Source organism: Cygnus olor, chromosome 4 (genome assembly GCF_009769625.2).
Source record: "Cygnus olor isolate bCygOlo1 chromosome 4, bCygOlo1.pri.v2, whole genome shotgun sequence".
In the NCBI taxonomy this organism is placed as follows: Eukaryota; Metazoa; Chordata; class Aves; order Anseriformes; family Anatidae; genus Cygnus; species Cygnus olor.
In genome coordinates, this window is record NC_049172.1 from 2685594 (window position 1) to 2712432 (window position 26839).

General features: G+C 36.5%; 1 protein-coding gene and 2 long non-coding RNA genes across 4 annotated transcripts in view; 2 read left to right on the plus strand and 1 right to left on the minus strand.

Moving 5' to 3' along the window:
* LOC121069024 overlaps positions 1-11541 on the plus strand; it is a 64365-nt gene extending 52824 nt beyond the window's left edge. Inside the window, exons 4-5 of one of the 2 annotated variants that reach the window (XR_005819200.1) lie at positions 8720-8842; positions 10980-11541. This is a non-coding gene — a long non-coding RNA (uncharacterized LOC121069024). Of the gene's footprint in view, positions 1-8719; positions 10839-10979 lie in introns of those variants that run through there. The other variant, XR_005819199.1, reaches the window with a different exon arrangement.
* Positions 1-26839, minus strand: part of ANK2 (ankyrin 2) — a 166016-nt gene that overhangs the window by 28770 nt on the left and 110407 nt on the right. The window contains 10 exon segments of the mRNA XM_040554653.1: positions 1106-1138; positions 1799-1921; positions 4249-4290; positions 4292-4375; positions 6883-7111; positions 11599-11695; positions 13489-13693; positions 14594-14805; positions 15723-15877; positions 18894-19118. Of these exon segments, the coding sequence (XP_040410587.1) occupies positions 1106-1138; positions 1799-1921; positions 4249-4290; positions 4292-4375; positions 6883-7111; positions 11599-11695; positions 13489-13693; positions 14594-14805; positions 15723-15877; positions 18894-19118 (1405 nt within the window).
* Positions 15885-25894, plus strand: LOC121069028. The gene is made up of 3 exons (XR_005819209.1): positions 15885-16974; positions 20243-20311; positions 21250-25894. It is a non-coding gene; the product is annotated as an uncharacterized LOC121069028 (long non-coding RNA).

Below are 26839 nucleotides of genomic sequence, written 5' to 3' on the forward strand. Positions count from 1 at the left end.
TAGGATGACTGAGAGGAATGAAAATCAGTTATGCAGTACTGTTGATAAATACAACATACAAGGTAAGTGAAAGCCCGCCAGATATACTTTAGTGAGTATTGAAAAAGCCCACTTTTGTTTAAAAGTATTCTTTACCAAAATAAATGCTATTTATTGTCTCAGGTAAGATCTTGCTAATTCTTGCTTTTCCAGACATGGAAAACGAATGTAAGTAAACCATTGGCAAGACTTACATGGTCATACACGCTTTGTAATCACTTAGGCTTTAATGTTATTAAACTTCACACTTAGCATAATTTAATTTCCCTTATTTTACGTTCCTCCAAATCAATCTGGAATTATGTCAGCACACTAAATATTATTATTAACATAATGAATTTTTAATTTGCTTTAAAAATGCAAAGATGTCTTTAGCCACCAATGACCTTGTCGTTTTGTGGTTTAGCATCTTACAGGAAAGTATAAGAACTCATAAATGTTTGGAAAAATAATTTTCTAATATCTTCTACCTGGTTTTTACAGAGTACAGATTTGTTAAAAACAGCTTTTTGGGACTTCACTGGAAATGCATAAACAGCATTATAGAGGCTAAAATAATTAGTTTTGTTCTTTCATGATGAAATTGAATCATCATCTGATAATGTTTCTGTTTAATATATATAATGGGAATTAGCTTCTGACAATAGATAGATACCAGGTTAAACAAAAATGTTCCAGATCCACAGCTAATAACATTTGCACCCCTACGTTATTTTTAGGATTTGGGATAACTGTCAGAATCAGAAAATCAACACCACTTCCCATTTTTTTGTGTGCTGAGGAGAATATAAATTAACTAAATCCATTTGCATGACCTACTCTAGACAGAGTAATTTTAAAAATGTTTATAAACTGCTTTGAAAAGAAAATGTACTATTATACATCTCTAAAATCAGTGGAGCTGAATCAATAAAACTTTACTTTTATCTACGGGAAAGTTAAACTCAGTAAATTCCAGAAGTGTTCCTGTGGAAGATCCTTTTAAATCACTACAGATTTAATCTTTTACGTTGTATCTATTAGTTGTATTTTAGCAGTATGCGTAAGCAATGACATGAAACATTACCTCTTCTTCTTGTTCTTGGTCTGATTCTGATTCCTTTCAGTTCCAAAATGCCATGCAAGAAGGGGAAAACAGAGCAGGCAAAATAAACAATTTTTAGAAGAAAAGAGTAGCAAAAAATAACTTCATACAACACTTAACAGAAGACTATGCAGTATGTTTCTGCAATTGATTTCTTGTGTGAAAGGTGGCAGAACTCTGTATTGCCATTGCAAAATACAAAATGCTACAGCATCAAGCAAATTACACACAGAAACATTGCTTCTGGATGTTAGACTTCATGATCCTTATTTGTCCTAAAACTTGTCATTTATGCATGCTTTTGCACCTGTAAGTTGGCATGAATAAATATTTAAAATAGTTTTAAAAGTTACTCATTTAGATTGAAATATCTTGAGACATCTTATTTATAAATTATACAAAAATGCTACAATAAAATCGTATTACATGCTGAAAACACTGAAGAAAAAAATGAAAAACACAGACAACATTTTGGTCAAACAGCCTAATGCATTACTAAAAGGCATAGAGCTCCTAAACTGACAAGGACAGTAAAAAGTCCTACTTACCACACAATGGCAAAAAATGGCTCTTTAAAATACCTGACTATAAAGCTTTACCTATATTTTTTTCCTCCTACTCATTTCTTGGTTGTTACAATGCTGATTACAATAGATCAGTATCATTTCACAGTACCTTTGTGTAAACAGGTAAAGTGATGTTTAAATTACATATGGCTTGATGAACAAGACCTCTTGTAGATTTGGGCTCCTTCATGAATGATAACCGTCCACAGGGTTCTTGAGTGGTATCTCGCACCTGGTTGAGGAAGCATATAGACATAGCATCTGTTATTTTGCTATTTTCCCATTTAAACTACTTGCACCACTCAAAGTTATTCAGCAGAAAGAGGCTAGATGTGGGAGAAAAAATAATGTAGGCAAAAATAATATGTTTTGTTGTTATTTTCCCACTTGTTTGCAAATGTATATATGGATGTATTTGTGTGTTAAAGCAAGAGAAAACGCACCTACATACAGGCTTAGACATTAGAAACTTATTTACAGAAGTCGGTGGTAATGCTGTAATCATCTTAAAAGAACAGACACATTCTGTTACGATAAGGTTTCTGTGATAACTTACAATACCTGTTTTTCACTGAAACAATCCCCAAACTTTGTAGTAATAACAAAGACTCACTTTCTATTAGGTTATAAAATAAACCATATGGCAAGCATGCGTATTTATGCTGATATTAGCGATAAAGTTTTGCTCAAAATTTTAGTATTAAATATTGTGTTTGTTCATTTGGCTACTCTTTCGGCTGAGAAGCTGAAAATAGTGAAAGATTACACTTAATTTCTGCTTTTGCAAAATGTTCTCTCAAATGTATTGATAAATCCTGTTCTTACACTGAAGACATTTGCTGGAATACATTTCTAGGTGTGACTGTGACAATCTACAAATGATACTACAGCATGTTATACTCTAACATTTTGCAATGAATCAGAAAAACCTCTGTTTCACAGCTGGCAGCAGAAACAAGTGTAAGCACTTAGAACTTAAGATAATGGTGATGCCGTTCTAGCTTTTGTATGTAATGTCAGGAGGACTAAACATAATGTCACAGGAGAAATACAACAAAGCATTACCTCATTCTTCATCTTCTGAACAGATAAAGATGATACAACTGGATACATGGGCATTAATGTTATCAGACTGAAAATACTAGATGCAAAGCCAGATGTTTTTGAACACATTTTGGAAAATCCACTATAGAGAAAAATATGCAAAGCCAAAGATAGGTGCTGGCATAGATAGAGTTCTAAATTTAAAAAAGCTTTAAAAATAGCACTGAGGAGGAGGAGGAAGAGAGTTTAAAAGTTGTCTAGAAACACAGAGTAAATTTAATGAAATGAGTGGGTGGATTTTCTTTTCTTCACTTCTTGGAAGTTTCTATTCATAAAGTATTTCTCTAAAACTGTTTTACATAATGGCTCTGTTGTAGCCAGGATGAGCCAGCAGAAGGAAAACAGTTTGTTGGAAGATATTTGCAGAGCCCTCTGAATCTCTCCATCCAGAAAAGAAGGTGGTGGTGGTTCAGAGGCAGCAGCCCCCTCTGCTGCTAGCACAGACCCCACTTCTTCACATCTGCTCCCTACGCATCTCGTGAAAGAAGCAAGTGAGCTCTGTGGCCCATGGTGTTTACATTGCTGGTTCCAAAGCTAGGGACAACGCATTAGTTCATTTTTGCTGAACGTGTTTTTTGTTTTGGCTTTCGTGTAACAGACTTTTCTACTCACATAAAAGATTTTACAGTAGAATACTAGCATAATCATAGAATATCCCGAGTTGGAAGGGACCCATAAAGATGGGGTATATATTCTTATATGCTATACATAAGCATATATATATATATATATATATATATATATATATATATATGCATAATATATGCTATGGGGATAAAACTAGGTTACAGTTGGACTTTATCAAAATTAATTACTTCATTTTTCCTTAGTTTTACTGTACTTTTTGAAAACAATCTTTTAAGTTAACCTTAGGATCACAGACTCAGGGTTGGAAAAGACCTTCAACATCACCTGGTCCAACCATCCCCCTACCACCAATGTCACCCATTAAACCATGTCCCTAAGCACCACGTCCAACCTTTCCTTCTTTGTTAACTTTTGAGTGAGGATAAATTAACTTCATCCAGAAACGAGAATTTTCCAGAACACTACAAACAAATAAGCTATAATGTGGAAAGTCATCGTAACCTTAGCTACAACTCAAAATATCTAAAAAGGACCCATGCTTTTCTTACTGAGCTCCCAAGCAAGTTTTCCATAGCTACTGCAAAGTATGATTAGTTGAAGAACACTTACATCTGTGTTCACAGCCCTATCCATATTGACAAATGTAGGGTAAAATGTGTAGAGACAGATAATTGTATTTAGAGCAAATTTTTAATAAATTTCAGATAGCTATTTCCATAGATTTGGTAGGTTTTAACTACCCAAGTCAATGTTTAATCCATGATGGTAAAAGAAAAAAAATCTGACCATTCAGTCTGCTAATTTTATCACAAACTCATAATTAGACAAAAATAAAATTATTATCCATAGCTCATATATTAACATTACCTTAACGAACAGGGGAAGTCTGTTTTCTTTGAAGGCAAAAAAAACTGAATATATGATGTTGCCCACTCTTTGTTAATGGCACCAAATTGCCAAAACAGTCAACATAGATGGGTTTTCCTTCTAATACCTATTGGAAATGAAAAAGAAACAAAGCAATAATTAACCACAGTCATGGACTAGGATTCTTCAGCATGAATCTACAGTAGTTTAGATCAATTTCTTACATTTCTAGGACTTGACTTGTCAGCATTTGCAAGGTTTGTTATAAACAGTCACCTAAAATCTGTGGAAACATTTCAGACTATTAAATTCCAACTGGAATATATTGTTAATTCGGTAACAATACCGTGACACTATAAATGACAAAATGAGCATTCAATGTCATGAATCTGTGCAAATTATCATTTCTTAATATATTTTTTATTTTTAATTGGATTAAATTTTAGCATACTTCACTAACCTGGGCTCATCACAATAGCCAAAAAAAAACATTTTCTTCAGCATTCAAAGCAGAAATCCTAGATTTGAATGGTAGGATAATAAGCCTGTTTGTAAATATCATGAAGTTGCACAGGACCTTCCTAAACAATGCAAAAACTTTCTAAATTAGACTACCTATGAGTTTAATCAACTTGCAACATCCTGTTGCAGCAGGTAAAGACAGTATATGTTAGTAGATTTCACTTTGTCTGGATTTGGGAAGGTCTAGAGCTTTTGGAAGTCAGGCCTGAAGCAACCAAAATGCCTATATAATGATACTGCTTACATCTTTGGATTGCTATTTGTGTGGCCCCTCCACATGTTTAAATCTCATCTTACCAATTTTGGAGCCGTTCCCTTCAAATCACCAGTACATTAATATCTCCTCATTCGTTCCCAGAAATTCAGCCTTACCATTCAATTTTATGAGCCCATATTTTATCTAGGTGCTCTGCACAACAAATGCCTGTCAGAGCTTCAGGAACAGTGAGGACAAATATTTTTAGAGGTGGGGTTCAGTCATGGAAAAAAACCACCATACTAAGACCATACTACTAAGCAGAAGAATATGCCATTCACGTACTTAATGCATTTACAATTTGTCATTTCTTCTGAGGAAGCTGACAGATACATAGGAAAAAAAAAGGCAGGCAGTTTGTTGGATCCCATATAGAAAAACCTTTGCCTGTTCTGCAACAGACATGATTTTTTTTGTAAAGCACAGTAACCTCTTTGTAGCAAATACGCTGATAAAATGTGACTACTGTTGACTGCCTTTTTGGTTAGTAATATGCATTTATGGAGTTATCAGAAGTTGACAATTCCTATCCTTTATTTCTTTGATTTTCTCCCCTTTTCTCATAACACCCAGTTAGTATCGGGGCTCAGGAAATGTAACTGTTTAGGAAAGCACACCACTCCAAAACTCACCTTTACATAGATATTCCTCTAAGAGGAAGTTACTGGAATAACTAAGAAATTCAAGTTATCTCCCAACAGTTTGTTACGGAGCTAATTAAAACTTAAGTAATCAACGCTGACCATCAGAGAAAAAACCTCAATGTACTTGGACTAAACTCAGGACTAGCCTACATCCATAGAACTTAGTTTTGAGCTACCTGAGGCAAAAAGTCCATTTAAAATACCTATCAGCTATACCTACCAGCTCACTTTTAAAGTGACTTACTTCAGTCTTGGGTCCTGTGCACCTAAAACCCTAATCAAGCTCTATGGCTATGCACAGTTCTTACAAGCTATAGCTTTTTTTTTTTTTTTTTTTTTTTTTAAGTAAAAGCCATACAAAACGCCTCTCCTCCTTCTCGTACAACTAGCAACCTCAAAATGTTGGTGTTGCTTCCCCACATAAAAGTAGATTTCATAATAGTTAGTTGGAAGATGCTGCTCTAATTTTCAATCCTTGAATTAAAGAAATACTGGCCCTGACACCAGAGAAAAGCAGGACAAAGAACAAGAAACTGCTGGACTAAATGGTAATGCCCGACTTCATTTTACTACACAATTTCCTAGCATAAAATCAGTCCAGTTTCTAAGTGTAACTGTTTAACGGGTCCACCATAAAAAGGCAACTTGGGAAACCAAATTCTTTCAATGCAGTTTTGTCGTATAGATCTCCTAAGTAAGTCTTAAGTCTATAACAGAGAGCTCAGACTGAACCAGCTCACTCCCATATTTACTCTACCCTTGCATCCAGTTTAATGTTCCAGCTACCTCTTTTTTTTATTTGCTGAGGACTTCCCTGAGAACACACTGGATGTCCCCTTAAAATGCCAGTGATGCTATGGAGAAAGCAAAAAATGCAGTTTTGCCAAAGGGAATCCCTTTCTAACATCAGCTAACCAGATGACCAAAAGACTCAAATGTAGACAACTGAATATAGATAACCTTCCAACTAGCCCTGTGGACTATCAGGTCAGCAATGGCCCACTGCAAATAGGATTTGGTCACTCATATCTGGCAGTTCCTGTTACCTTGCATCTGCCAAAAGGCAAAGCTTGCATCTTATCATGATGCGTGATACTGCATTTGTTGGCCTTTTTACTTTTCACTCCCTTTAGCAGGCAGTAGGCAGAAAACAGTAGCTTAAAAGCAGACATTAGAAAATGGAGAAAAGTGTTTAAGATTCTTGTACAGTACCTCTACATCTCTGCTTCTGGCAACTTCAGCAAAATTTTCTTGTTGTTCTAGAGTTTTATCCACCTTGTCGTCTGTCATGCAAAAACATCTTAACCGTGCTTCAATGGGATCATGTGATTTGGCAAATACCACAAATTTGGCCATGTAGGGAACACAGATAATCTCTCTGTATACTTGGGAAGCAAAAGTAACAGATTCTTGTGTCTGTCGACAGTCTATCAACCAAAATCTGTAAATTAAAATGAAAAGTTGGATAATCAATGCAAAGATTTAAACACCAAAATTACATATTTTCCACGTTTGTGGCATTAGCTGGCAACCAGACCAATTGAATAAAAGAAAAATAGTTACCATTTGGGAAGAATAGCTTAGGAGTGCTGGCGGCAGCCCTCCTCTGCTTTAGGAGCATGAAGCAAAATCAACAGCAAAAGCATTTGTACCAGAACTTACGCTCCAAAATACCAGATGTAGACTTTTCGTAGGATCTCCTGCTGCACAAATGCCAGGCCGTTGTTCATGTTTCTGATATGATCTCACTCACTTGGAAGCTTATTTGCTTCCAGTTACATGACTGGCTTTTAAACACTCTGAAGATTTAAATGCATGAACCTGCTTGTATTCTTATGTTTATAAAATATATTACATTTAAAAATATGTTTATAACAGTTAAACAATTATAGATGTCTTACTGAGATCTGGGGATTTATCACAGTATCCAATAAATATTTCTGTTCCTTTATTCAAAAGTAGGCTATGGCCTCAACTTTGTTTTCATTGGAATTTATTCTTTCTAGTAAGAATATGTGATCAACTTTTTGGCTTCTTTTACCAAGAACTGAATCTTTTCTAGACTAAGCTTGGTGGTCTCTGCTTTCCATCACTTTCAACAGTTTCTGGTGATATGTTTGAAATGGTGATTGATCATATCATCGGGTCTAGAGACACCCAAAAAGTCTCTGAATTTGTCTTTACTTACTTATCCGGTCATTCCTTGATTTCTAAGCAGAAAGTAAGTAGGAAAGGGTGTACTCCAAGTGTACAGTTCAGATATCCCCTTAAATGTAAGTTTGCAATAGGTGCCTTTCATCCAGAGAAATAAATACACTACCTTTTGGCAGCTGGTTGCTGCTAAACATCTGATGATGCACAATAGACTCATGTCTCATAAAAAATCTTAGTAAAATTGCTTACATCTAACTAGTCAAATGCCAATCCTGTCTTGTCTCTTCCAGGCTATAACTGCATTGTTAAACTACAGAGTAAGCAATTTCAGCCTTTTATTTTTAGCTCCCTTATATTTTCCTAGATATTGTATAATTTCCTGTTAAGCACTGGATATGTCAGTATGCTGCACCTGGGTGTTACTGATTTGTGTACAATTTTTTATTCCCAGCAGGGATGTGGTGAAAGTTTCCTGAATTTTTAATGATGAGGAACAGGAGACTGAAGTGGTTTTGGCATGAGTAGCTAATGCTTCAGTCTGTTCTAGAACCTCCACCTCTCACAGCTGAAATGTTAACATGTTTTGCCTAAAACATTTGCTTTTTTCCTACTAGGTAGCCTAAAATGTCCTACTGATTCAAAATCAGAAATGCTTCTTATGTGAATTCAGTCAGAGACTTAACTTTGATTTTGTGCAGTTTTTTGGGGCATATTGAAGAACGGGGATATATACACATATTTCTATACTTGAGCGATATGTATTTTGAAGACCCCCAAAGCAGGTACATCCAAATCTGATTGCTACTACACCCTTGCTTCACAGAGGCTGTGATCACCACTGACTCACTTTGTATCATGGTTTCTAACATTCAATTTAATGATGATTTCTTTCTAGAATACACATTGTATCTTCTATGCTGATGGCTCCCTGTCTGTGACTCTGCACCACAAGTCATACGTGAAGGTATTCAAAGCAACAGGCAAATACTACTAGAATAAATAACTGCGTCTCCATAGGGTGAGTACTTCCTACTGCTACTACATGTGAATCGCAACAAACCACCTCAATACATACTTGCAAATGTACAAAGTTATCAAAGACATACACCGTGGATGTGCAATTCATGTCTGGAACTTCAGCCTCCAGAACAGCTCCCCTCCTCTTCACTGAAAGCTACAGGAACTTTATCCTTTCTTTGGGCCATTCAGGCCAGGACGGCATTGCCCAGTAATAAAAAAAATGACAGAATTTCCTTATACCCTTCTAAAGACAACTGAATTGTTCTTTTGTAAAGATAACAACTTTCACTTAAAATAAGCTTTATAATCTATAATTTTAATACTTTTATTTTCTAGTCACAAAACATACCAGCAGAAATGTACCAAACATTTTGCAATGAGTAACATGTATTGCCTTCTTTCTCAGATATCACTTCATTTAGTTTCTCTCTGGAGCTGATGACATTTCATTTAAATAAAATTATTTGTGTGGGTGGAAAGTATGGCCGAGTTTGACACCCGTACGATGGAGAAGGAAGTCATGAGAGGTCAAAGACACCTCAGAAGCTGCAGAAGCTGATATAATCTACAGGGGGCTTATTACTTACTGTAGATTACATGGTATTATAACCCACAACACATACCTTTCAAGTGTGATTTTTCTGGTCTTACTCATCCTTCAGTTGAATAATAGTGAGTATCATTCTGTGCTTATCTTTGGAACATTTAACAAACAGGCTAGTTGAAAAACAGAGGCTGATGACGTTTGAAGAGAGAAAGCATGTTTGATATATAAAGGTTGTGCATACTGATACTTTACTTTTAGCGTGTGGAAGAATTATACACTGCTGGCCTCAAACTGGAGAGGCTATATCCTCTGAGAAATCACCATATGCTCAAATGATTTTCTTCCATACACCAGGGACTAAAAAGCCAAAACAGATACTAAACTAAAAAAAAAAAATGCAGCTCAGGAAACGGAAAACATCCATTCCTCAAAGTCTGCAGTTTAATTCACATGTATTTTAGACAAAAGTATCTGTTTCTCAAGCTCATTTTAGACAGAATTAGTCTTATGAATGGGAAAATAGTTGCGCATCTAACAATTTAATTAAACATAAGTTATTGTGGATAGCAAACAGTCAGGCATCAGCTGATTCTCAGCAGAGCAGAAGGCTAAAAGGGCACATGCACTTTTAGACCAGGGTACAAATGAAGAAATTCAAGTTAAATTGTCCTTCAGCAAAGATGGTAATTCTCTGACTGTAAATACATGAAAAAATCCCATTTTCTAACTTTAACAGCATTTAAAATCATGTTTGGGTTAAGTACTCTGTTGAACACTTAGCTAGATAACAAAGAAGAGGTGAAACTCATTAAAATCTCTCAATGTGACCCAGCTTACTTAATTGCAATAGTAATCAATTGAAATGCCATCATGGGGATTAGGAAATATCCACCGCTAATATTTATACTGGGCCGTAGTTCTATAAACTGTCACCCTCATTCTGCCTATAGTTCACGTGCAGTCCTGCTGGGGACTTCACAGTTTTAGAGATTTTGACCTCTCAGACTTTGCATCCAGTCTCCACACTTGGCTCCTAAATTAATCTTTAACTTCTCCCTTTAAACGAACACTGCAGGTAGCAAATGAGAGCTAAAACTCACTTGAACATCTCCCTCTAGTGGTCATTGTTAGTAAAGAAAAAGGAACTGAAAAACAGGAAATGCACATGAGCAAAGCATTCAACTTCATTGGAAGACAGCTCTAAAGTGGCAAAGTATCAAAAAATAATATTCTATTTCTCCTAATGGACTGCTGGAGCTGAACTCATTTTAACATTGAATAAAAGGTTTGATTAAACATTCTAATCTAATAGTAATAACTCTTAGTTATACAGTTATATATAGTAATAACTCTCCCTCTAATGTTTGCACTGAAGGAAATTCATTGAATTTCATGGCTTAGTCACATTTCCAAACTTGTCCAAGATTTTTATAATTGTTTATGAGACTATGAGCCCTAAATTTAAAACTTTCCAGGTCTTGGCCTGCATCCTCTGTCACAGAGATTGAGATTTTTGTGCATTTCTGTGATATAAATCATCAACAGAATAGAAACGAATATATTTTTTAAACAAAAATCTGTTTGGCAGTTACCAGAAAGACAGCAGTTCAATCTCATCACAAGAACAGATGGTTAGAAGAGATTCTACATGATCACAATTTGGTACGCCTACAGATCTTTCAGCTTGATTTCTCATTTGTTGGATATTCTGAAAGTAACATATTTTATAAGATGTATAATGAGCTACCCAAATAAGGGATTTCCATGGAAATTTTCATATTTCTGCATCTGAGGAGTAGGGGTAATCAAAATGAAACCAGGTTTTTCTAATTACCTGAAAATTGAACTGTCCCTCAGATTACTATTTCAGAAAAATGAATACATCGTTAATTAATTTCTGGGAACACGGCAGGCACTGACTGCAGAGGAGTAATGGCTGAGATGGAAATGACAAAAGCATAAATTTCATTCAGTTGGTAAGGGTTTTACTGCTTACAGCTCTCACACATCCTCTGTCTGGGCTAGGAGGCTCAGAGCTTCCAAAATACCTGGCCAATGGATTCACAGCACAAACAAAACATCTATGTTCCTTCCACCATTAACTAGAATAGTTTAAAGGAAACACTTGCAAACAAAATTCATACAGGGAAAAAAAGGACAGGCACTTGAAAGTAACACTGTAAAACTTGTGGTTTTTTTATAGGTACCTGGCAGACACGTTTGTCGTGAAGGAAACACATTCATTAACAAATGTGAGTGGTGTTGTTCCAGTGATGTCTTCCCATTGGGCAGGGGTGGTTCCTCCTGAAATGACAGTAATTTTAAAAGAATTACAAACAGGCAATTTTCCAATCTTCTTGCTTCTAAGTAATATTTTACATTCTTCTGAACTGTTGTTACACAACTAGCAATTATCTCAGACATGCCTTCTCCTTTGGTCCATGTTATTCCACTAATGCTAATAAGATAGTGGGTTTCCCCTGATAAAAGAAATCATCCACATACAAATGATTTTCAAATGACGAGTGGCTGTAGCACAGGTTTAGAAATGGTAAAGAGGCTAGAATTTTAGGAGGAAAAGTGTTTTTTTTCTGTAGTATTCATGTATGCATGGCAAAATTAGCCCAGATACAGTGCAGTGAAATCAGTATTGTTACTTGGGAGACAATAATATTGTTACTAATAGTAACAACTATGATTTGTGATTTTTATAATCTAATTCCTTTTCAAATAATTCAGAAAGACTCTAGTCCAGTATGTACATAACCAGGAAATTTCTTTTGCACATTCCAATGAAAGTCTATCAAGCAATCTGTGTCTGACAGCTCCCGGGAAGATCCCGCAGTTGAAATTTGCACTTCTGTATCTCGCTGTACAATTGATAGACTTCTGGATACCTATCAGCCTGTTAAATGTTTCGGCCTTCTTTGACTCTGATGTTGCCGGCTTCCTATTTGACCTATGCCACTGAAAGTCTGCCAGCCTGCAGATGTTCTAGGAAGAATGATGGGGACTTAGACTATGTTTTCAAGTTTTTCAGTATCTTTCCTTGCCTCACCTTTTGGTGAGGAATGTCACGCTAATTTCCAGTTACCTTAAAATCAGAATGAGCTTACAGAAAACAGAAATTCCAACGGCAGTTACAGCTATTTATAAAATGTAAGAATTAAAAGAAAAACTATGGGTAATCAGCCAGTAAGAATGTCTGTCCCCCCTCTCATATACAGCTGACTAGTTAGATATCCATATGACCATACAGCAGAGTCTTTACACAAACCTTAGCACAAGTTGTATACACTGAGGAACACTAGTTTCCAGGAAATAACCTCCTTTCTCCTGTTGGTGAAGCATTCTTGTAACCAAGTTCATGTTTAAAGTTTTTGGGAGAATCCTTACTGATTTACTGTTTATCCACGGCATTTATTCAAATTCCTCTTTAATATAGGAGACTATTCTTTATTTAAATAATCGTTTCACTTTCTTGGCAATGCAAATACTTCTTTGTTGACCAGATGTCATCTCTGGTATTCCAGCAGTTAATGAATACCTTTGTATCAAATTGTAAAAGCACCTGTTCGCTGTAATGACTCACTAGCACATCTTGGTGCATAATGTATCTTACATGGGGATGATATTTGAAATCAGTTTGAAAATTGACAAAGATACTTGATGGTGACTTTTAAGCAGAATGAAAGCATGCAGCTAATTACTGCCTGTTGCCTGAAACCAAATATGGCCTTAATCACTTTGGAGTTACAGTAAGTTTAAAGTGCTTAACCCCAATATTTTTTCTATGAAGCATACTTCAACCTTATGTCTATATTGCACTTACTCTGCTAGGCAGAGGTTATGTTGGTACTCAAGAAACAGAAACTCTAAGTGAAATGCCAACACCCCACCACCAAAATCTACAATTATTGTAACATATCTCTTGTTAGCCCAAGTGACAAATGATATTTCTGATATAAATGAATTGATTGGAAAGCAGTTTTAGTTTTCAACAAACTTTCCATATGTGTAATCAGTTTAATTTATTTAGGCCATGATGACTGACAATGTCAGGATGCACATAAAACGCTTTAGTATTTGTATCCTACCTGTTATGCTGCACAGTAACCTTAAAGTGGGAGCGTCACCTCCATAACCATTCATGATCCCATCACTGGAGGCTTTAGGGACAGGAATTGTCATCGTGATGGGTTTATGGAACTTCCTTCTTCTGGGCTCCAGCGTGACTATAGGACTGAAGGTAGCCTTGTTGCCCAAAATCTTCTTTATAAGTTCAGTATGCATAGGTTGAGCCTTTCCAAAGCAAAAGACAGTAACAGAATAGTTACTTGTAAATAGAGTATGTAAAGAACTGGGTCTGTATATTGCTAGAAATACTAAAGCTCTTCCATTAAGTGGCACAATTTCTCAGGAAAATCTGCAGACAAAAGACTGACTGCCAGTGAGAAGGGGAGATCTCCCCTTTTCAACTGTATCTCACTCCTCCCTCCTCTTCCTATTGCCTTTCCTGGTGCTCGACAGCATTAACTTAATACACTTAACCAAAAGTTAATGATTCCTTTGTGTTTTTTTTTGCATACGTGGTTTTGTGTTGTTGTAGTGGGTTTTTTTGTTGTTGTTGTTGGTTTTTTGTTTTGTTTTGTTTCTCCTGAGAACAAACTCTGGGCTGTTTTAGTAAGCTATTCAGCTATTTACAGAGGATTTCAACAATCACAGTAGCCTGACCAAGGTAAGTGTTGGAAGCATTCGGCAGGTTCAGCAGGAGGCAGGAGGAGGGAAGACAGAAGGACTTACACCTCTTTCAGTTGTGAACTGTTAGGCTGGTTTACTTCATGATGACAAACTGTCCATTTGACCTACCTATCACTGCATTTTGAATTGCTTTGAAGCCTTTCATAAAAACTATTAAACAAATTGTTCTATGATCTACACTAATATCATCATCATCAAAATGAGGTGCTTCTTCCAAGAACATACAGTTAACAGACAAGAATCTGAATAAACTGGAATGCCCAAACCTTTACCACTTACTACTTGCTTTGGCTTTTGCATTGATTTTTATTATTTGTAGTAGGAGCATTCTGAGCAACAACATACAACATGATAAGCTGAATATGCTGGTTTTCCAGTATAACTCTGAAGGAAAAAGAAAAAAGAAAAAAAAAAAGATGCCTTCTAACTGTTTCATTGTACCTGGAGGCCAACACGAATTCGTTTGGTTAGAGCCCCTTCTGGGAAGACTGCCTGCACTTGTGGTACCACCGTGCTGCTAAGCACACCTCCCTCGGGTCCAATAAGGTTGCTGTCCTGTTTGATCCGGGATACCACTGCAAAGTACTGAGGAAAATCTCGGGTGATGATGCGGCAGATGCGTTTCTTCTCAAGTTCCTCTGGCGTGTCAAGGACTGAGGCAAAAGAGAAGATGGTCATCAAACAAAATTTTCATAGAAGCAATGCCGTGAAATTCAAAATGCATTCCAGCTTTTCACAGTTTAACCACAACTTACAGACGCATTTTGTCTAGAAATTACTGGGTAACATGAAACATCTCAACACTTTAAGCTTGGCTAAAACAAAGAAATCAAGAAAGACAGACACAGACAGACTCAGCAACTAAGTGAAGGAAGCTTAAGACATCAAACTGAAGTCAATAACTTGCCCAAAATCAGTAGGCAAACAAGCTAAGGGATTGGACCAAGCCCCCTTCTACTTCACATTTACGTTATCATTTGGAGTAGCATCAAGGAAACAAAACCTCAAATCAAAAAAGTATCGGAGTTCGTTTTGAAGTATGCAGCTTGGCTACTTTATTTTTTTTTAAAAGCCAACAAAATTTATAACAAATTCTGCAGATCCTAGACAGCCCAAGTCCATTCTGTTTTCTCAGAAAATGAGTATCCATGACTGACATTTCCTCCCACACATGTAACTGCTTGGAAAGGATTAGCATGATAATTGTCTTGTTTTGGAAAGATGATGTTTATCATGGAAACTTTTTGTTTAATACTGTGAAAAGAAGCAGGAAAAAAAAAAGTTTAGCATCTATTCTCAACTTAATGACAGTAGATTTTGTTTTGTCCCACCACTCAGTAGACCATGCAAGGGAAGTAAGCACAAGTACACAGTGCTTCTGCTGGCCTGTGTACTAAGAAAATTATATGCTCCAGTATGACTGAAGTAAAGAAGTATCTGGAGAATGTGTCAGAAGTTCTCAAGGTGGACTAAACATGATGTGCTAAACAGAAAAAAATGGTAAAATGTTATTGGCCCCAGTTATAGGAGTACTGCAGGAGCAAAGAAAGGAATATATCACGCTTGATACCTTCATCCATTCCATTCAAGATTTCATTCAGTTCATCCTCAGTGTATTCACAGAAATGTTCCTTCCAGCTGTCCCCATTCTCACTGCGCAGGATCACCAGCTCTCTCTCTTTCCCACGCAGAGCAGCAAAATGGGGAATCTCCACAATCACAGGCCTGGCACAGCAACACAGGGCATTAAATGCACACAGGAGAAAGGAAGAAACAGGATTAACAGCGACTCTACTCAGCCTGCTACAAAGTGACCTGGGATTCCACCTATTCTCTGGAATACTTTGGCATAATCCTAAACTAGTAGGTCACTAACACACATTCGATTTTTACAGGGACACAGTAAATGCTGAAAGACAGATTTAAAAAGTGCATTCACCTCTTTCCACAGTGTGAATGGTATTTGGTAAGATAATAGGGCTTAAGTAGACGTTTGAGAATTGTTTTGCAAATTCATTTAAAAACGCATGCTCGATTTAATTGTCACTACTGTCTGGGTTAACCTGCGCAACTTCATTTCAAAGAGAATCTACTGTAATGCACATCAATGGTAGAACAAATTCTGATCTCACTTATACTAGTGCAAATCAGAGTAATTTCATTGCAATCAGCGGGCAATTGTGGCCTGTGCCAATTTTACTTCATGGTAGTTCTATATATTCCAATGAATTTATTCTGATTTTACACTCTAGGAGAGATAAAGGAGGTCTGAGAAGAACATCTGGGTTTCTATTTATGTATAGGAGATAAGAATTTGCCTTGTCTTACAAGCAGATGTAAATATATGTATCAATGTATGTGTGCATATATATATATATGTATAAATATACACACATGTGTACATACAATATATCTATATTTATATACACATAGAAATGCGTACTCTTGGAAACAGGAGAGAAAAAAAAAATATATATATATATATTTGTACACACACTTCTCTAATTAGAATACTCATGCAGGTTACCATATAAATAGTAAATGTCACGTGTTCTATTATACTGGTGGTATCCAACATGTATCTAATTGATTATTTAGTCCTTGATACAAAAAAAAGTCTTAAATTTTACAGTAGATTCCTTTTTTTTTTTTTTTTTTCTCCCAATCCAGGTTGCTTTGCTACAGACATCAAGCACATAACCAGGAAGATCTCATGCCAAAACAAAAATGAAGGCCACAGTACTTTAAGAAAAAGATACAGACATACCACCAAAACAAAACCACATACCACAAGAGTTGAAAAATGGTCCACTAAGGGTTAGGTATACAAAATTTCAAATCATGAAAAGGGACAATATCATGGGCATAATGACACAAAAAAATCATATTGCAGAAGGAGGAGAAGAATGGGGAGGTCAGCATCCATCAATTTGTTTCAAGTGTCTCCTACCCAAGGAATTTGGTCCCAGGAGGCCCCAGCTGAAGGATTCGGCTGACCAAGCTTTCTCCCTCATTAAGTGGGGGAGGAGCCGTAGGCAGATGAAGTTTACTGAGTACATCCAAAGCAGCAGTGAAAGAAAGAACATAAATAAACTTTATGTATTTTTTTTTTTTTGCCAGAATGCCAGTGCCATTGTCTGGTCCACAGAGTGGAATTAGGCTGTACACTGAATAAGGTTCCACCCTATCGATGACAATTTGGTGATCAAAATTAACAAAGTGAGTTTCATTAATGTAGGATCTCTTCTTGCTCTAGGAAGACAATGGGAATTTTAGCAGTGAACTCAACGGGAACAGGACTTGTACCTCAGAATGCATCTCTGCAATCAGTACAGTCATTTTCTGATTTCACTGCCAGTACAACACCTAGGAAAATGCTCACAGGAAAGGTATACCTCTTCTGAGCTCTGAGAAAGAATAACACCGATATATCCTAGTCTTTCAGATGAGACGTGCTCATTAGATAGAGAAACCATTGATAAGAAAGTAGGAGAGATACTCAAGGTCATATTCCGTGTGGGAAGACTGAATGTGACAGCACAATATTTCTGTTTTTAAGTTCTTCTTCATTTCTTTTGACTTCTTTCTACCTCTCTTAAAAACTGACCAAGGAGCAAAATGAGTAAGTGGTACAAAGTATCTGATTAGCCAGCTGGCTTGCTGTTATTTGTGATATTAAGAGGTATCCTATCTGTCAAAAGGAATGGTTGGCTTGCTCTTCACATCACATTGGCAGTGCTTCAGAATTGCTCTTGCTTTCTTACCAGATTAGAGCAGCAGTGAGGGAGCCAAACCATGCCTTAGGTACGTTCTCCATTCAAGCCATATATAAAAGCAGTGTGCAGTTAAAAACCACTAACCAACTTTTTTCTCTCCCTGAACTCAATACTTCAGAAAAAGCACTAACAATGAGAGTGACTCTATGACTGCCTGTTATGATAGCATTTTCAAGCAACTGATTTGTTCTGAAATTAAACTATTGCAGTTTACAGGGTCACTTTTTTCAATTTCTGAATGAAGGTATTTACAGTCATAGAAGGGGTTCCTTCAGTCATCCACTTTTGGATGCCACAGTTGACAGGGAGAAGAGTTGGTAAAACTCATTAAAAAAAGGGGGATAACTGCTGCTTTCAGCTGAAAACTGCTAAAACAAGGTCAGCAGCAGACACAAATCTGATCTTTCTAAGGGTTTTGCAGCATAGGACAAAACAAATGGCCCAAAATTCTGGGGTTGTCCTATTGCTTAACTTAGCAATTTCGACCCCAGAAAAATCATAAGCACTGTGCTGTCCTTAGTCCAAATTACTGATAACACAACACAAGCGTCTCAAATAAGCAGCTATAACTTGTGTTGTATATTTAGCAGGCTTTACGTTTGGGCTTTAGATCAGTGCTGTGCTATTCACACCTTATATGCAGACTATTTAAATATAGTATGAATGGCCTTTTCTGGCTGCAAAGGGATTTTCTCACTATAATATCACAACACTGAGTAATAACGACATCCAAGGAAGCACATTAACCTTAGTGCTAGTGGTTAAAAATATCGGTTTTCAAAGGAAAAGGCATAAAAGCTTTATGAATTGCTAACAAATGATTTGGATTTCACGCAACCAGTCTGTTACTTTGTTACAAGCATCTTTTTCTGTTCAAATCTCCAAAAAGGAACCATTTCAGTGCAACTTGCAAACAGACGGAAACATACCGAATGCTTTCCTTTAGGCCCCATGGCACCCCTTACCCAAGAAACTGAGCACCAGACGGTCCAACTTCAATCAGGCGGCTGGCCAGACCTTCACCTTCCACCATGGGAGGCATGGTGGCCAGTCGGTGGCGTTTCACCAGCCGGCAGGTCACGCGTGTTGGAGCAGTGCATTTCCGTGGAGGAATAATAATTCGTAGTCCATTATGTCTGCAACCTCGCATGGCACCCCCACGAGCATCCACCATGAAACTAACTAGGAAGCTGGAAAATCAGGGGAAAAAAATTAGATAGAGAAGCAGATCGACGTTCCTTTGGTTATGTTTCACAGATGTAACAAACTACAAATAGACATACAGCTCTTTCTCAAGATGTATGATTAGAAAAAGCCTTTCTCCCATGTGAAGCATTACAGAATCACAGAATCATCTAGGTTGGAAGAGACCTCCAAGATCACCGAGTCCAACCTCTGACCTAACACTAACAAGTCAATCATTTATTAATTAAACTGACAACTGCCATCTAAGAGTTCTTCACAGAACCAGTTTTACTTTACAGTGCTGCTGTTGGTAGAAATACCAGCAGTCACTCGTAGATGTGTGTGTGTTTGTGTGCACACAATATACATATTGAACAAAGTTAACTGCAAATATCTCTACTCTGTACCTGTGAGCATCTCTAATGTTAAGTTGGCACTCTTCAAATATTTTACAAAACTAATATATCTTAAAATGATTTACAACTCAATGATATAAAGCCAATTCTGATTGAAGGGGTGGGTTTTTGTTTTGTTTTGTTTTGTTTTAGGTTATGTATGTAATTTTCTAGTTATTTGATAAACATTTTTTTTTAAAAAAAGCTCTCAGATTAAAAAAAAACATTTCATTCTTGAGCGTGTGGACACAGCTCTTACTAAATCACTGAAGCTATCACCAATTTATGTCAAAAATCTCCCTCTTTAATATTAATCTCTCAAAGAACTTTTCCCTTCATAATAAGACCGTTGAAAGAAATGTTTTAAGGCAGAAAAAAAAAAACACTACAAAAAAGTGGTTGTTTCACACTAGGGTTAGAGACTTCACTTTTTTCCTTACCCTTTGCAACAGATTATGAAAAAATAGGTTAGGAAATTACAAATGGATTAGGAGAAAATAATGGTGGGTAAGTAGAACCAATAGAAATCCTTGATTTATTAAAGAAATCTTTCATGCCATTAAAGAAAGATTTTTTTGTTTTTATTTTTATTTTTTTTAAAAGACAAGCTGATAACCCAACATGTCATCATAGTTTGAAGACAAATTTTGGATTTGGGTGAGCTGACAATAGCTACAGTCATTATATAAGAGGTTTACTTATGGATTTTTGTCTTTCTGTGTTATTTTGCACAGCAGTGCAATGTCCCAGTGGAAAACTTACAGATGCAGAAAACCAGCTACAGGGAACTCTCCTAGCACAAGGTAAATTATTTTATGTATATCTTATTTATATCTTTTTATTTAAAAGGGAGAAAAACATTTCACAGAATTTCTTATAGGCTGAACTTTTTATAGTTCCCTATATAGCCAACAGGTAGCTTTGGAAAGATTTGCTCCAGAGATTAGGGATATTCTTGGAAAAGGTACAGAACTATTTCAATTTTTTTACTGGTTTATGACTTAAGATCATGCCTGATGTGGGATGGGAATGTCAGGTTGCTGGAAGTGAAAATAAGTGCAGATGATACAGAACGGAATCAGGCCTACTTCTAGCCACTAAAATAGAATCATCACAGGGGGAGTCGCAGAAATGCTACTGAAGGACCTGCAATAGAGAAAAGCCCTTATAATGTGAGTTACAAATACAGGTATTTTTCCACTGTCCCCTTGACCGTTCTGTGCAACAAACATTGCGTCCGTTCAATACCCACACAGCTACAAGTAATTCCACATGCTGTAAAACACAACACTCAACACACCGTGCAAGTCAGAAAAATGGATGAGGGAGCCACAAGCGCCAGTCAGAAGCACACCATGCACCAGGGATGCCAGTCTTTCTCACACATGCAGTCTCCTACTCTACTGCCATTCATATACCTCTAGGTTTTGTTTAGTGTAAAAGTCTGGGTAGTACAACCATTATCTCATTCCTTAGAGGTTGGTGTTTCTGTGGTTTTAACAGGGGGGAAAAGAAAGAAAATGAAAACATTTTACAGCTTTGATTCTCTGGGGATGAATTTAGAAAAAATGGGAGCTTCCTTCACAAAATACATACTATACATTTTAAAGCACAGAGGAAAGGAGAGCTTTAAGAGATACTAAATGCTCAATTGTTGCAATAATGCTCTGTGGCTTACATTGCAATTTTCCTTTAACTGTATTAAGTAGTGTTATCAAAGTGTTTCTGAATTATGTTTCAGAGAATTGGTCCAAGCCTCTGTTATGATGCGTGCTTTAGAGGCAGTTAATAACACCGTGTTCTCGAAGAAGAGTTTCACATTTCGGTGCAAACACTGTGAGCAACAGAACTACTACCCCCATAATTACCACAAGCTGATGAGTGCACTTACTGAATAAAATTAGCAATCACATTTTTCATTGTGTAAGCTGTCACGAATACAATGTTTATGATTCATTTATTTTTCATTGTTGACGTAATACTCAAGATTGCATACTTTAACAGGATCATCTTCTTTTCTGCCCATCACTGAAAATACTAGTGCTAGTTCATCTGCCTGTCTTATATCCACCTTAGCTTATCTCCCTGTGTGTCTCAGCAGTGCCAAGAACACCGTCAACTGCTAGAATACATACACACAAAAGGTAAGGGTCCAAATCAAAAAATCTCTCTTCTGACCACAATAATGGGTACTGTTGCTTTTAATATGGTGCTTTTTCTCTGTACGGTAATTCCTTTCAGACTAACTCAAAGATAAACAGAGTGCCTTCTCAGAAAGCACACATTACACAATTCAGATAATCACCCCTGTGGTGTAGAGCCACCGTAAAAGCAGAATCAGGGGTAATCTTTGATTTTGACCATCTGTAAGAACCTGTATCTCACCTGACACACACAGTAACCCTGTGTTCCCACAGCTGCAATTTGCAGAATCTAATACAGACCAACTAAAAATTTAACATGGCATTTCTCTCTAGTACACACTCGAGGTAAAGTGATAGCAGTGTGTGTTCAGGCGTTAATTAAAGTTGTAACTGTTTCTTTCATTTTAAATTTACTGAAGGTGTCTTACAGCCAAAACATGTCAGAGCAAGGTCTGTCAGTCATCTATCACTGACACCAACCAGCGCTCCAAAGAGTACAACAACAGGCAAAGGTAAGTATCATTGAAAGGTGGACACAACAATAGGACATTATCATTCACTGTAGAAACAGCTGTTTCTATCATAAAGATCTAATTTATTAACTAAATAACAAGATAAAATATGGAAAACAAGGAGTGTTCATTACAGTATACACCAAAAAATAAACCTGTTCCATCTCCCTGAAACAGCCTCCCAGGTGAAATGAGAGATTTCTGAAGGGTTCTCTGACTTCTGGATAAGTGTGAAATGCTAGATAGCAAATTCAGGCAAACATAGTGTAGTACGAGGGTAGCAGAGAAAGAATAGTGCCAGTTATCATACTAAGTATGGAGGAGCTAGTTCACAAAAAGAAGCTATACACTACTGAGAAATTTAAGAACTAATTTTGGAGAACTAGGAAGAGCTAGCATTAACCTGGTACAAAAAGAAAGAAACCAAAGGGGAAAAAGTTCCCAGCTCTATGAGCTGTAGCATAAAGAGTCTGTAAGGACAGTACATAGATGCAGGATTTCTAGAGCTGATATGGAGTATGGAAATATGTTAATTTTCACCACACCATCCTATTTATTTCCCAATCTTTTGCCACATTTGTTTTCTCATCCACTTATTTAATCTAATTACTTTTATCCCTTTCTTTAAATCAGCACAATTCATATTGGTTTGGGTATTTATATGGAATAGAGTCGATAAAATAATTTATAACAAACTATTTTCTGAAACATAGAAGCCTCCTTTACTGCTTTTTTGCTATAAAACAGAGCTACAAGATGGTGACATTACTCTTCCAGGACTACAAAATCTTTGATTTTCTGAAGGACTGTGTATATCGATATATAACTAATTCATACAGAACTAAGGGATATTATAAAACTTGCTTTCTGAAGCATGCCCTTAGGAAAGTGAAAAAATTGTTTGACTAATATAAAGGAAATTTAAAAATCAGATTAATTATTTGTTGCCACACATACATATACAAAATTTCTCTTCTCCCTAACATTTCTTTTACCAGAAGTGAAGTGACAAGACTAAAGCAGGAGGAGATTGTACTCAAAAGAGCGAACAAAACTCGCAGGAATATTTGGCAGATTAAGCCACCACTGGAATCACGGGTACTTTGTCATTGTAAATTCCTATGGTCAAAAAGAAAATGATACATACTACTTGTATGTGAATAGCCCTAACATATATATCATCTAATAGCTACAGACTGGGGAAGCATCCCTCTTTAGCACTAACTTTGGATTATTTTGGCAACCCACTGCAAGAAATTAAATTTTAACTTAAGCGATGATTCAAAATCAAAGGAAATTAAAGCTTAAGGTGGCAAAGTCAAAACTTGTGTGGCGGGGTGACAAGGGCAACAATGAGACAAGCTTTGTCAGTACTAGGAGCCAGGACAGCCTTTGAGTAAGTTTCCTTTTCTGACAGTTTTAAAGGTTGAGTTAGAAATGATGCACAACACAAACACGTGACATTGACGTTTATAGTCTTGCAAACTGGACTGATATTGAGCTTTCCTGAGACTTAGCAAAGCGGCAGTGAAATTACAAGGGCTTTTTATAGCAAAATCAATTAAACAGATTAGTTTATGGGAAAACATTGCCTTCTCTCTTTTAAGAAAATGAAGACAAAATCAGGATTTAAAAAATAACAACAAAAGCAATTCTTTCCCAGAAATAAATTACAGACTGCAGACGACTCTAAACATGTTTCTTTTAAACACATGGTCAGCAGTTAGACAAAGCATCATCTATTCTCTAATTTAGCCATACCTACTCATAAATCATGGAGGCCATTTCATTCTCTTTAATTTTAGAGCAATTATAAGCTACGCACTCACCATATGAAAGGTTACTATATCAAGCAACATCAGCTACAGCATCGCCCTGGTTAAGGACACATAAAAGTTCCCTACATCCTTCAGGCTGATTCCCTGCCTTCTACAGAGAGCAGAGCAAACACCAATGGGTTTTCTCATGGCTCCATTTGAACAAAACACAAACAAACTATGCACTGAATTCATCCACCTTCCAAGGACATAAAAAGTTGTGATTTCCAATAAATTTCTGGATTTCAAATGTGATCCTGTGTTATTCCCTTTGCTGTTTTTATTCATATGGAATTAACATAGTCTTATCCTATATCTATGCTCATTTAAAAGGTAATAGCAGGATTAACAAACAAAAAAAGGATGTGTCAGCACTGGGGCACAAAAGAAGAGAGTTGCTGTGTGACCTGTAAAGAACTGCTGTTATGTAAATAGCTTTGCAGAAGAGTCACGCTTCCAGGTAGCTGTGAACGCAAGCAGTTGGCACTCAAACGCACTTCTCGTTCTGCAGAATCATTTGGAGAGCCATGCAAACCTAGCAACGTGAAGTGCCTTTCTAGAACAGGCAATAGCTCTTTTAACACACAAATCAGAATAGGCAAAATCAATACACCGTTTTTGTGGTTAGTTCAGATGTGATTATCCTTTTAAACTAGCTAGGCAGGCACACATGCTCTCATCAAATAGCAAGGAATGATCAAAAAGCTGCAGCTGGAGCACATCCATTGTAGACACATTTGAGAACATTTATGTGTGTGTTATCTTAATTTTATAAAAGCAACTGGGAAACAAGGAGATAGCAGCATTCAGTGTAAGTCGCAGCGTGAAGAAGCAGAAACAATCAGGGTGCTTCGGCCATTGCAAAGTGTTCAGCTGGAGAACGAAACTGATAGAACATCGGAAATGAAGAAAAAAGGCCTTGATCCAGCTCCCACTGAAGTCAACAGCAAGTCATTCAACTACCTCAAGGTGATTTTGATCAGGCTGCAACTATGCCATACATAAACAGGGCAAAATACACATTCGAGGAGGACAAAAAACATGATCCAAAAAACATGATCCTACGCAAGAATCCACTAGAAATAATAACTGATGGCCGCATTCTCTTCACTGCATTAGTCAGCTACAGAGAGATTGAGTAGCATCCCCTAAAAATATGCTTTTGTAGTTTGGGTTTTTACTTAGCCGCTTAACCATTTTGCACTGCTGAATATTTTAGAAATTTTATGATTTTTTGTGGTTATGTTAAAGGAGATGAAGTATCGTGCCAATAAACACCTAGTGTGCTAAGTGAATACATTTTCCTTTGGGAAGGTCCCGCTTCAGGTGCTCTGTGCAGGATGCAACGTGCCAGTGATAGAAACAAGGTCACACAGAACATGCACTTGGTACGAAAAATTAAATATATGGGGTCAAGTTTCATTTTTTTAATACAGTGCTGTTATTCTGCTAGTTCCAATACGGTGGCACTATTTTGAAAATATGGTCTAGGGAGTGAGTCTGCAACACTGTTTATAGTGACAGATGAGAGAAAAGGTCCCTTTTTTCTGTAAAATGGCAGTAACTGTAAAATGGCAGTTGAAACTAGACCTATTTACAGTGGTTTGTGTTGCATTTTTTTATTGTTTTTTCCTTCCTTTTTAGTAACATTAAACCACTTTACTGATAGAGAAAAAATAATGTTAATTAAATCAAGGGTTAAAACAAGCTAAGAATGTATAGGTTTGTTAAGATTGTTTGCAGTGGACCTATAAGGAAGAGCAATAGGTCCATGCCTAACTGTTATTGCTAGTCAGTCAGAGTAGATTTTTTTTTCTCTTGGCCAGTGTGCACTATCAAAACACTAAAGCATCCTTAAGTGAAGTAAGAGAGGAGGATAAATAAGGCGGGTGAGAAGTGCAATATATTAAAGAAAGAAATTATGCAGAAGTTCACCTGCTGTTGTCATGATCAAGACATGGAGAAGAGCATCTGCAATAGAATAGATGATTTAACATCAAGAAAGAAAAGGAATGGAAAAAAAAAAAAGAATGAGTTAAATGAAATACTGAAAAAATAAAATAGATCTCTAAATTAAACATATGAATGTATACATATATATGCGTATTCATTACATGCAAGAAGGTAGAAGTGGGTATGGAAAATAAGCCTACATAAGTATCTTTGGTTACACATTGTTACCACTACTACAGCAGTAAAGATAAAGTGATAGCTTTCTCTACATACATTCTCAAACTGGAAGTCAGATACAAAAAATGTACAATTTGATTCTAAGCCTTTCAGAAACAAACGACAGGTTGCTTAGTTTAGTTATCCATACATAAATTTGGACAATGATGTATCGAAAGGATGTATCACAGGTCATTCCAGACTATTTCTGATAACTCAAGAAATCATTATTTTCTTCCAATTTCCTATCAATGTATTCTGCCCTCCACTTTCTTCCATTTCAACATGTTTCTTGTCCTCCTTTTGTTCTGTACGGCAGAATGACAGATTTTAAACTTTCATTTTGAGCTGTTTAGGCTCTCAGTAATGTGTCATGGCCAGTTAGTTTTCTGGTGTTGCTTGTTATCTGTATTTTCATTGCCTTTTTCTTCCATTGACATGAACAGAGATTTACTATTAATGAACCCAAACTGCCGTTTTACCTTATTGTGGCTTCCTGAATAAGGCTAGAACACAATTTGAAATCATTTAGACTTTCAGATTTTAGAAATGACTATCAGCTGGTAGCTGCCAGGTCCTGTTTCCATAACTATTTCTAGTAAATGAACGTCACATTGGGGAAAACAATATTATGGATTCAAAATACGACACTTGAAATACATTTTGTTTACCTTGTTAGCAAGGATCCA